At 48.5% G+C, this 12,479-nt stretch overlaps 2 protein-coding genes and 1 pseudogene across 2 annotated transcripts in view; all 3 read right to left on the bottom strand.

Moving 5' to 3' along the window:
* LOC137641584 (nucleolar protein 4-like) overlaps positions 1-12,479 on the bottom strand; it is a 342,312-nt gene that overhangs the window by 186,916 nt on the left and 142,917 nt on the right. The gene's annotated exons all lie outside the window — the stretch shown is intronic.
* The window catches only part of LOC137641583 (phosducin-like protein 3), a 110,381-nt gene that overhangs the window by 39,411 nt on the left and 58,491 nt on the right, over positions 1-12,479 (bottom strand). The window contains exon 3 of the mRNA XM_068374292.1: positions 6,482-6,618. Within this exon, the coding sequence (XP_068230393.1) occupies positions 6,482-6,618 (137 nt within the window). The remainder of the gene's footprint in view (positions 1-6,481; positions 6,619-12,479) is intronic.
* LOC137641745 (5S ribosomal RNA) lies at positions 361-479 on the bottom strand (annotated as a pseudogene).

Genomic DNA, 12,479 nt, shown 5'->3' on the forward strand with positions numbered 1-12,479 from the left:
CCCCCCCCTTTCCTTTGACGAGTCCGAGAACAGCATCAAGAATGTGGGGAAAGGACGAGAATGTCCACTACAGTACCATCAAGAGGCTCCATAGGTCAACACCCATTGCAGGTCTAATAGTTCCGCTGGTCCCATAGGGGCCAGGAAGTCCGGTTAAACATTGCCTGAAGCCACCGGAACTTGGACCGCCTCACATGGAACTTATCCTGAGGCGACCGTTCGGACTATAGACGGGTCAATGAGGAAAGGAGAACTAGGAAAAGTTCCAAGGTAGGGCTGAAAGCTCTGCTTGACTGAGAACAGGTACTACGACTCTCCTCAGTCTTGCCACAGTCAACTGAAAGGAAGGCTCGGAGGATGTGGTAACAGAATCTGGCGTCCCCAGGTGGTCACCCATCCAAGTACCTACCAGAACCGACGTTGCTTAACCTCGCTGGACGGACGAGAAGCGGGGTTTCCAACGTGGTAAGGCCGTTGACTCAATATCATGGCCAGATACTCCAGATGTTGAGGCAGAGGAAGAGAAGGCTCCAAGCAAAATACCATGAGCCCACACTCATGGTAAGCATCCGGAAGCTTGTCCCGGCGCTGAAGAAGGTCGAACCCGAGCCTACCGGAGTTGACCAGCCCTCCAAAAAGCAGAGGAGGCGGAAGCCTGCACCTGAGCGGCCAAGAGGAAGGCAGGGAGAGTTCTCTGGGGAAACAAACCTGCTATGCCATGGCGGGATAGCCACACTGCATCATAAGCAGGAATACTTGCAGTCTAGGCTGAATTCGACGAGCACCCTGGAAGATGGATGGAATGGAAACTGAAAGTACCCGTCCTTCCGATCCAGGGTTAAAGGAGTCCTGTCGCCTCGTTACCAGTCTGATCGATTCTGCTGGTCTACGCTGGCCGAAGTTTGTTCGACAAACTTGATCAGGGCTGAGAGGTCGACTACGGACATCCCCTCTCAGATCCTTCCTTACAAGAAAGGATCGACTGAAGAGGCCGGGGGTGAAGCCGTCGATGATCCTAAGGAAGACCTTCGCCTAAGGTATGGATCATTCTGCCCAACCGGGCAACTCTTGCTGACACTATAGCATAGAGGTTCAGAGACACTGAATTTGCTGACAGAGACGGCAGGCATGATATCCTTGGCTGATCACAGAGATTGTGCGGGAATGGGCATCGGGAAGCTGTCATTCGGATGAGTAACCTTAAGCATCCTCCCAGCGAAAAACCTGCAATCCTAGAGTTCGTGAACTCTGCCGCTCCTTTTAGGACTATGCCCCCCGGGGGAGCCTCCCGTGCCATCTGTTCCTGACAGGAGGAAACTGCAATTGGACACCTTGTCCCGGTTGTCGTAGCCGATAACTTAGGCCGACGAGGTTGAAAGAAAAGGGCGCTGGAGCCCTGCAGAGTCTGGAAGAAAGCGCCTTGGAGGAGTGAAAACGGAAGTCGATTTCCTCCGCACAGCAGCTGTCTAAGTCTCTGTCCTTGGGCACAAACAAACTCTTCTCAAGGATGGAAGGGTGTCTGAGGTCGTCGACCTCCACAGATGAGACACCCGAAGGAAGCTTGTCCACAAGTTAGATACTTAACGACGAAAGGCCAAGGTGCCTGAGCTCGAGAGGAGGAAAGTACCCATGACCATGATCTTCCTGTAGCTTCCTTGAACCAAACCTCGGGCCGTAACCGAGGAGGGAAAGGACCTGGTAAGCTCCCAGAGGAAGGGGTAAGCAGTCACCCCTTGTCCGATGGAGAAATCTCGAACGGAAAGCCCCCCCGCCAAAAATCCTTCCAGGGAATGACGGGGAAGGGCTAACCCAGGTTCAGGAAAGAGGAGTGTTGCTAAGATCTTCCTGAAGTTTCTCCTATTCTTGCAAGTGCCATGCTCTGCGTTTACGGGGTGAGGCCGTGTTCTGGAAATACGCTCCAGAAGAACTCGCCAGGCTGGCCATGCTGCGAAAACCCCATTGGGAATCGTGGTCGCAATCGCCCTGGAGCTCGTGCGACGGTAATTCAAAGATTTGCGCGTGGGCAAACGTGGAAGCGCCCATGCGCGGTAACGCAGGAACGCAAACGAAGGTGAGCGAAGGAGCGCAGAAGGAGGGCGAGCGTGGTAGGAAGGACGAGAGCTGGTGGTCGGCGAGCGATAACCCATAGACGAGCAATGGATACTGCAAGAAATAAGCCGACGTTTGTGCGACGGAACACCGTCGGTTCGCGCGACGGAACACCGTCGGTTCGCGCGACGGAACACCGTCGGTTCGCGCGACGGAACACCGTCGGTTCGCGCGACGGAACACCGTCGGTTCGCGCGACGGAACACCGTCGGTTCGCGCGACGGAACACCGTCGGTTCGCGCGACGGAACACCGTCGGTTCGCGCGACGGAACACCGTCGGTTCGCGCGACGGAACACCGTCGGTTCGCGCGACGGAACACCGTCGGTTCGCGCGACGGAACACCGTCGGTTCGCGCGACGGAACACCGTCGGTTCGCGCGACGGAACACCGTCGGTTCGCGCGACGGAACACCGTCGGTTCGCGCGACGGAACACCGTCGGTTCGCGCGACGGAACACCGTCGGTTCGCGCGACGGAACACCGTCGGTTCGCGCGACGGAACACCGTCGGTTCGCGTGACGGAACACCGTCCGTCCGAGCGATGGAAAACCGTTGGTTCGCGCGCGGGCGAACATTGGAGAGCATGGGCGCGGACGCGCATGAGCGTAGACGTGCAGGCACGAGGGCGTGTGGGCACGCAGGCGAATGATAGCGCGGGCGCACAGGCAAGCGGTCGCGCAGGCACGTGGGCGTGTGGGCGCGCAGGCGAATGATAGCGCGGGCGCACAGGCAAGCGGTCGCGCAGGCGAGCGGTCGCGCCGGCGAAGGGTCGCGCGGGCGAAGGGTCGCGCGGGCGAAGGGTCGCGCGGGCGAAGGGTCGCGCGGGCGAAGGGTCGCGCGGGCGAAGGGTCGCGCGGGCGAGCGGTCGCGCGGGCAAGCGGTCGCGCGGGCGAGCGGTCGCACGGGCGCGCGGGCGAGCGGTCGCGCAGGCGAGCGGTCGCGAGGGTGGGCAGGTAAATGAGCGCGAGTCCCAGGCGGCGAACGCAAGCGTTAGCGCGATGGCGAGGAAACGCGCTGCCGCGTGGGAGAGGAAGACCGCTGGCGATATGGATCAAGAGGCAATCGGTGGTGAGCTGGTGAGCGCTAACGCGCAGGTTGGCAATGGCGCGTTGTGGCATGCCGACGCGATGGCGAGCAGCATGCGCAGGTGAGCGATCGTGCGATGGCGAGCAGCATGCGAAGGTGAGCGATCGCGAGCAGCATGCGCAGGTGGGCGATCGCGTGATGGTGATCAGCATGCCAGGGTCGCGCGATGGCGATCAGCATGCGCAGGTGGGCGGTCGCGCGATGGCGATCAGCATCCGCAGGTAGGCGATCGCGCGATGGCGAGCAGCATCCGCAGGTAGGCGATCGCGCGATGGTGATCAGCATGCGCAGGGTCGCGCGATGGTGATCAGCATGCGCAGGGTCGAGCGATGGTGATCAGCATGCGCAGGGTCGCGCGATGGTGATCAGCATGCGCAGGGTCGCGCGATGGCGATCAGCATCCGCAGGTGGGCGGTCGCGCGATGGCAATCAGCATCCGCAGGTGTGCGGTCGCGCGATGGCGATCAGCATTTGCAGGTGTGCGGTCGCGCGATGGCGATCAGCATCCGCAGGTGTGCGGTCGCGCGATGGCGATCAGCATCCGCAGGTGGGCGGTCGCGCGATGGCGAGCAGCATCCGCAGGTGGGCGATCGCGTGATGGCGAGCAGCATCCGCAGTTGAGGGTCGCACGATGGCGAGCAGCATCCGCAGGTAGGCGATCGCGCGATGGTGAGCAGCATGCGCAGGTGAGCTAGTAGCTGGCGAACCATGTTCCTTCAGAAGTGTTGGAGAACGTTGGCGTGCCGGCTGTAACACACGCGGGCGATCCGGAGATCGCCGAGAGAAAGGTGATCGCTGACGAGCAGAAGGCAACGCGTGGAAGCCTGCGCATAAAAGAAGAGTCCTTGACCCCGACCTGAACTGAAGTTCTAGATCGCGAGGGCGAACGTGGGCACACAGGGCGCGTAACAGGAACCAACAGGAGCAGCAGGGATGATCATCATGAGAGCGCTGACGAACAGGAGAGCGCTGATGAGCAGGAGAGCGCCTGTGCGCTAACACTGAGCAGGAGCAGGAGAGAACACAGCAGAAGGGCGCGCAGGGGAACCCTGACACGCAAGGGAAGAACCCCCGTGGGAGGCAACCCTTTGCCCCGAAGGGATCGTTGTCCGCCGGGAGACTGATGTCCGTCGGAAGACCGTTGTCTGTCCGCCGGGAGATTGATGTCCGCCGGGAGACTGATGTCCGTCGGAAGACCGTTGTCCGTCGGGAAGACCGTTGCCCGTCGGAAGACGAGATCAGACTGCTGTCCATCTGCACCAAGGCGGAAGATCAAGAAAAAGGAGTTGTAGGCTGCAAACGGAGATTCAAAAAGGCGCCTCTAGCACCCTTATAGGGAGATGAGAGGCCCTTACGACGAGGCGGACGGTGGGCCTTACGGCGAAGGAGGCCAACAGCAACAGCAACAGAAGAATCCTCCGAAGAGGAGTCTCTATGAGTGAACTCTCTCGCGAACGAAAGAGGAACACTTCGTAGAAGAGACTGGTCAGTCAGTGACCTAAAAGGAGCAATCCTCCGAAGAGGAGCTCCTGCAGTTGCCCAGCCCCTTGAGCGAAACTGCAGGTATGACCGCTCAGCACCAAGAGCATAGTCGCACAAAAAAAAGGCAAGAGAAGAACCCCCCAAAAGGGGAAAAACTCAAGCCTGGACAGGAAAAACTTCCCTCGGAAGGAAAGTTACCCGCCCAAGGAGGCAAGCCTCCTGAGAGTTCTAAAATGAACTGGAGAGCTGTCCGTCGTCACGGGAGTACTTCCAGTAGAAGGAGACACGCCCCTGACGAAAATAAAAGGGGGGAGGCAGCAACAGCCGAATCCCCAGGACTCAACAAGACAGCTCACACCGTTGCCATATTACAGAAACGAACTAGATCGGTAACTGTAAAAAAATAAAACAAATAACATTAGTACACATTCATTCCCCCGGGAAGGCTCCGAAGAGGAATCCCGAGGGAAAGGAAACAAGAATTACACAACAGGCACGTGCCCTCACAACCACTTACACTCACGGAAGGAGAGCTATAACCAAAACAGAATTATAACAATTATAATTATGTAACTATGTAATTATGTAATTTAAAAAAAAGAAAAACTACAATTAGATTCATAAACTAATTGAGACAAACGTACGGCGTAGCAACCCCCCCACGCAGAAAGGAAGCTACAAGGGCGTAGTAACACGTAGTAAAAAGGGTGAACGACCTCAAGAGAGAGAGAAAGACATGTCAAACTCGATCGCCACCCATTAAATTACGCCGTGGTGGCCTAACTGCCGAGGACTCCACGTAGATATCGTACACTACACACACAACTCTGAAAAGGAAACTTACTGATTTCTATACTCAAATATATATACAAACATGAAAACATGTTTACATATATATTGAGTAAATGAAAAGTAAGCGATTAAGTAAAGACAAAACAAACAATGGCTGCATAGAGAGGACCAAGACAGAGACGTCTGTCACAGTCCGAGCCAAAAGTGAAAGTGAGCATTCATCTGTGTGTGAGGGGGGGAGGGGTAGCTAGCTACCACTCCCCCCCCCCCCCCCCCCCCCCCCCCGCTAACTAGCGCAGGGGTAATACACCCTCGTTAAATTCTAATGGCTCGCCATTTCAGCTGCGCTAAAAGGTAAACCCTCTGTAAATAGCGTGGTTTGTATTTCGGTTACGGAACAACTTCCGATTCTAGTCTTTATTCATGATTATGTAAGGGCTATTTTTGTGTACAGTATGTCTATATTGGCATATGTATTCAAATCACACAAAAAGCATTCTCAAAAGTAAAACATAACTGTGTAGCTTCCCACCCCACCCCCAGCATTTCCCCTCTGACTCCCACCCACAACACCAGTCATGCAAGTTGTTAAAAGATTTGGTGAAATTCCATCACACTTATCTTTAAAATAACACTTAAGTCAGATAGGACATCATACACTTATCAATCAATCATATAGTGATGCTTGCCTGTAGAGTAGAACTCCTGTAATGTTACCCATTTTAATTTCCTTTTCTCCTACAGTACTTGTGTAATAAGTTTTCTTTAAAATTAATTGCAAGTCTAACTGGAACATTTATGCCCCACAGTGCTTTCCTTTTCCTAGGGCCTTACAGTTGCCTAGTGGTATAATATTACTGCTTTGGAAATATCAAAATCAGAATGTAATTTGAATTCCATTTGTAAAAAAAACTGAGAGATGATAGCAAGACAATGTGATTTGCTTAAACATTTCTCAAACAACAAAATTTTGAATATGAAAATTACAACTTCATAACATAAAGTTCTCACCTCACCAAATTTATTGGCTTGAGCCTGTGCTTTCATTTCTTCAATTCGCCTCTTTCGAAACTCAAGCAAGATAGCTTCATCTTCATCATCTTCAAGTTCATCTAACTGGTCTAATGTCAATTTCCCTAATCTGCCCTCTGAAAAATTGAACTTTATAATTTTATCATCAAAATACAAGTGGATACCAAAATTTAAATAGTAGAATGTCACAAGCCAAAGGGCCCCTAATACAGAATGGAGCCTTAGCATAGTAGAAGAAATTGAGAAGTAAGGAATAAACTCTAAAAGAAAAATGACAAACAATAGACAAAGTAAAATCTCAAATTTTCAAAAGCAATTTGCATATTTTATAACTATACTATACAAACCTCAGTCCTTTAATAAAAGTTCTGTAGATGCATAACTTTAGCAAATCCAGATCGGTCTTCTAAACTTAACGGGATAGATATAACTACCAACAGGAGGTACAGGGGAAGCCTGGCCCACATGTCAGTCATCAAGACCAGCACTTTTGACCTTAGGCCTAGGATTTGTGGGGACGCTGAAGCAGGAAGTGTAACTTATATGACTCAGTTTCGTATAGTTAAGAAAAATACAAAATACTTAATAAAAAATTGTTATGTTCCCACATGAATAAAACAATCGTCATTTAATAGGAGACTCATCCTTAGATGGGAGGAAGTCTCAACAGACGAAATTTCTGGCTGGTTCAACTTTCCAGAGAATTGTCACTGCACCTAGTCCTATGTAAGAGAGAAGGTGATGGTCCTGCTAGCCTCTTAACAGTCTGCATAGTGATGCAACAGGCATTAGGTTGCCTTGTTGTTTATTACTTTAATATAGCTTAATTTATAATCAACTCCATTTTCTGTTATTGTAGTGACATCTTTATTACGTCATGCCTACAGCGCTTGGCCGTTGAATTTCAAAACAGTGTCTGCCTCAGTGAGCTTGTCAAGCACTCATCTTTCCATAACCCTTTATAACAAATACAAAATAAACTGAAGCAATTAAGAAGTTTGAAGATTTATTACAGGTCTATACCAAAAATAAAAGGTACTGTACTGTACTTAGTCACAGTAGAGCCTATACCTTTATACAGGATATGTTGTTAGAATGTATCCAGAGCTATTATTAGAAATAGGATCAAATACAACCTAACCATCCTCTAGATTCCTCGTTATGAAGCTTTCCTGCATCTGATGTCTGGTTCAATGGCCACGACTGCTGCATACCCAAAACAAGGGAAACAAAGAGTAGATGGTCAGTTATTATTATTATTATTATTATTATTATGACTTACTAAGTTATAACCCTAGTTGGAAAAGCAGAATACTATAAACCCGAGGGCTCCAACAGGGAATATAGCCCAGTGAGGGAAGGAAATAAAAAAATTACAAGAGAAGTTATTAAAAATTAAAATAAAATACTTTAAGAACAGTAACAGCATTTGAATAAATATTTCACATTTACACTATAATAACTTTAAAAAACAAGAGTAAGAGAAACAAAATAGAATACATGTAGTGTGACCGAGTGTACCCTAAAACAAGAGGACTCTACCTCAAGGCAGTGAAAGACCATGGTACAGAGGCTATAGCACTACCCAAGACCAGAGAACAATAGTTTAAATTTGCAATGTCCTTCTCCTAGAAGAGCTGCTTACCATTGCTAAAAAGTCTCTTCTACCCTTACCAAGAGGAAAGTAGCCACTGAACAATTACAGTGCAGTAGTTAACCCCTTGAAAGAAAAAGAATTGCTTTGTAATCTTAGTGTTATCAGGTGTATGAGGACAGAGGAGAATATGTAAAGAATAGGCCAGACTATTCGGTGTATGAGTAGGCAAAAGGAAAATGAGCCGTAACCAGAGAGGAGGATACCCGTCATTTTAGGCTTATGTCAAATCCACTATCTTAGAAGAGATAAATCTAGTCTTGTGAGAGAGCTAAGCTGGCTACATAACCTGATGAGCAGCTACCAGAGAACTAAGGGTAAAGGTATCCAAAGGACTTGTAGATATACTGGCATTTTCAGACTCCTGCCTTAATGCCTGTGCCACTTAAAAGTTTTTCGCAAATGCTAACATTGGCCAAATATTCATAACTTTGTGAGACTTTGCATGTGTTGAACCTCCAACCCTCTCATTAGTTGAGAGATAGCCACATCTTATGGTTTCACAAAACCAGAAAGAAAGTTTCCTTGGATATACTTTTCATTATCTAGCTAGTACTGAAAAAAAGTCTTTAGGGTTTAGGCCTCAAGTGCAGCGTCCTCTCAAGATACCACCATGGAGTCTTCTGATCCCATCTGGATGCTGCCTGAAGAGAAGATAAGAGGGACACAAACCTCGTATTGTCGGCAAGTGGGTTTTAGGTCTTGGTCATATACTCAGGAACATAGCTAAAAAACACTCTATCCTTTGGAATGACTAGGTATTTGAGTCCGGTAAGTCTCTTGCTCTTCTCTGATCTGGAGAGGCTGCCTGCAGCACCCCTTTGAGGAGCAGCTATTGATCCCGAGTCTTGAGCCTCCCGCGAAACTCGTATCCACTGGCAAACTGTAGAACTTCCTGGGAACAGTTTTCAAGTCCTTGCTTTCCCTGGGGCATGCATCCTCAGAGAAGGAAGAGAGGAGACTGGTCATCATCTTCTCCTTCGAGGCTTTAGGAAACTTTGGATTTAGACAGATCCTAGTACAGTACATTCTGCAGGGAGTCACCAGCGGTCCTCATTACCCCTCCTCCAACTCCAAGGAAAGGCAGATCATCAGGCAGAATCAACAACTATTCGTTACAACCTATAGTCATCGATATAAAAGACCTCCCTGGGTGATCTAGAACCACGATGGGTTCGGGGATGATAATGATCACCTGGGAGAGGCGTCACTTGGCAATAACAGTTGCGCCTTCGGTCATCTGATTTTATGGGACTATGCCTGGGCTCAGTAATTGCGGACAAGTCCTCCAAAGGGCGTGTGCTCTCGGCTTCTCTGGGAAGGGTCTACATGGCGATTCCACTTGGAAGTGCAAGGCCTAGATGCAAGACTAGGACCCTGTGGTACTCCCAGAGGAATCATGTGTGTCCTGTTGTTACCTGGGGTGATGAGGGCTTAGGTGTAGCATAAGAGGGTGAAGTGCATCTTTAAAGCATCAGTGAGGAGTATTCACCTGTTCTCTACTCTTAGCTGGCTATGCTCATGTTAGCGAGGTGCACAGCCGGATGATGGTGAATGCGCTCAAGTGACCTATAGCGCTCATGTGACAAGGAGCTCTTCTCCTTGCGAGAGTAAATGCGAATCACAAAGCAACCGAAGTCGCTAGAGCGCTTGGGACAAGAATCGATTTTAACTGCACACCTCCCAGTGATCTTAAGAGAGCTCCACAGCGTTAAATACACCCAAAAGAACTAGGGCACTCAAGTAAAGGTATATGTTTGCGCTTTTGAGCCTGCTGTAGAACCAATGGGCATTCTAAAGGTAAGACTAAGTGTGTGCATTTGGGCCAATGGTGGAGAGCACGCTTTTGGAGCTAGCAGGCATGCTTACTCACGTGTCCCAGTGTAAGGGAGCAGCCCAAGCATATTTGCACGAAAGTTGGGACTCGCAAGTTGACCAAAGAGGGAGATGCAAATTGTTAGGAGGGCACCAGCATGTAACTGCACTACTGTACGTTTTATGCATAAGTGCAACCATTAGATCAGTAACCTACCTACTAAGCCCAAAATTGGAAGTGATTTCTACCTATAAAAGTCTGAGTCCTCTCCTCATTTTTGCATTTATGTAGGAAGTATTTGAGATCACTTGTACTCTCCTCATCATACAACCTAAGTCCTTTCTTCAGGTTTGTATTTGCATGGAAACAAATGAGATGGCTATTAGCAGTATTCCCACAGGAGAGAGCTCTAGTAGACAGGCGAGGGTATGCGCGATCAACCACAACCAAGAGGGAGGGTGTGCAACTGATCACAAGTAGGTGAGAGGATGTACAAACCATTGTATCGCGGGCAATGACGTGAGCAGTTTAAGTTTACAGTCTGTAAATGTACACTTGTGCAATAGCACTCTCACCAGTGTGTGCAGACACCTAGCAGCAAACCAAGTATCATTCTAACAAGAGAGCATACCAGGAAAAGAAGCTACTGTATTGCAAAAGCAAGCGATCGCTAACAGATTACTGTAATGATAATAAGCAAAATGAGGTAATGTTCCAAAGGATGCTTTCCCAGTGGTGTTATTTCAAAGGGTGTTCGCTATTGCAGGCTAAAGTACTCTAGTGATCAGCTAGTGGGAAAACCCAATACTTCAATGTAAAAATTTCCATTGTAATCTCCGTCCTGGTGAATGCTGGCAAAAACTGTCTTTACCACGGGGAGAGAAACAGTGGGAGTGACTTACTGTATTGGCAACTCCTATCGATCAGTTAGGAGTTAGCTAAGCCCCATTTTCTTCAGTGTGTACAAAGTCAGCTGACTAACTACGAACTCATACAAAAGTTTGCCTCTGTCCATAAAGCATCAAATAAAATCTGATTGTATGTGAAGATGCCTCCTGGCATGCTTTTTCATTAGTTTCGGCTTCAAATGAACTTGCCTAAAATTCCTGCTGGCTTTGAGATAACTGAACACACAAGTGAAATCGAGTACGCACGTTCAAGACATAAGGAATTTATCTTCCCTTGGGGAGAACACCCGAGTGTAATCATGCAAACACGTTCAGGGCATAAGGAATATTCCAAATCTTAAAGTAATTTGAATTTCTGAGTTAAACAGTCTAAGTGTCACTCTTTTGGAAGAGCAATATATATACTGTATATATATATCTGTGTGTGTGATCTCCCGAAAAGTTTGGAAATCCTTTTCAGGTATGCGAGATGTAAAGAAACTCAAGATTTGCAAAGAATATGTTTTTAGGATAATAGGAGATATTCCCTACTGAGAACTCTTCTACTCCCAGAAGAGAGTGAGTGTGTGAAGTCGACCCAAATTCTATCGAGGACAATTAATAATTGTTGTGAAAGAAACTACTCTGGACCAGAGAGCAGCTGCATTTAGGTATGTGCGCTAACTCTCACAATTGTAAAGATTCTTCTCAAAGAGTGTTCAGACTTGCTCCCTATCCTGAACATGCTAGCTGTAGTAGCAAACTAAGAGATGCACGCAAAGGTGTGTGAGGTAACCCAACTGTTCTAGAACCCCAACAAGCTTAGTAAGGATAGGTTAGCCACCATGCACGTTTTCAAAAGCGCTGGTTCATTTAGATGTGTGCGTTGCCATTGCATACACTCCGAAGAGCTAGCATGCTCATGTGAGAGAAAGTGTTCATTCTTGAGCACACAGCAATGTGTGTTGAGAGACATGTTGCTCATTAACATAAGGATCCTTCGGTGGGGAGCACATCTAATAGGGAGACACATAGGAGACATGCTAGCATGAAGCATGTTTCCTCTACAGGGGTGAGCGTGCTCACTTGTAAAGCACGCTTGAGTTCACTAAAAGCAAGTTGTTCAGTGTTTTATCCAGTCAGGGAACATTGATTCAACAGTGCTTGAATTACTCCCGAGCGAGTTACTCCAAAGCAGGATACAGTATTCCTTCAGAAAGAAGCTTGTTCCTCTCGATATTGTTTCCTTCCAGCTTCAGAGAAGTCTGGCTTAAGGGCAGCAAAAGTGAGAGTCCTGCATTCACCTTTGGCCAACCAACTGAGTTGTGGGAGACATGCTGTCATTAAATAGAGAATGTCTCAGACCCAAGGACAATGTCCCAAGATGCTATTAGCATTAAACCAGGAACAGGCATCCAAGGGTACTACTGAAAAATAAAATGAAAATATTCTCCAGGAGACATACTAGCTGAAAGAAATAAAAAGTATTAAACACCAATCTCCAGCCAGTGGAAGAATGTTTGTTCCCACTGACAACTATCATCAAAGTAACTGCTTTGTGTGAGCAAGCAGAGAGGCGGTGTTTCCCCACTCGTGGGTTGTAATTTCCGGCCGCCTGTT

This window comes from Palaemon carinicauda, chromosome 5 (assembly GCF_036898095.1).
Source record: "Palaemon carinicauda isolate YSFRI2023 chromosome 5, ASM3689809v2, whole genome shotgun sequence".
Lineage (NCBI taxonomy): Eukaryota > Metazoa > Arthropoda > Malacostraca > Decapoda > Palaemonidae > Palaemon > Palaemon carinicauda.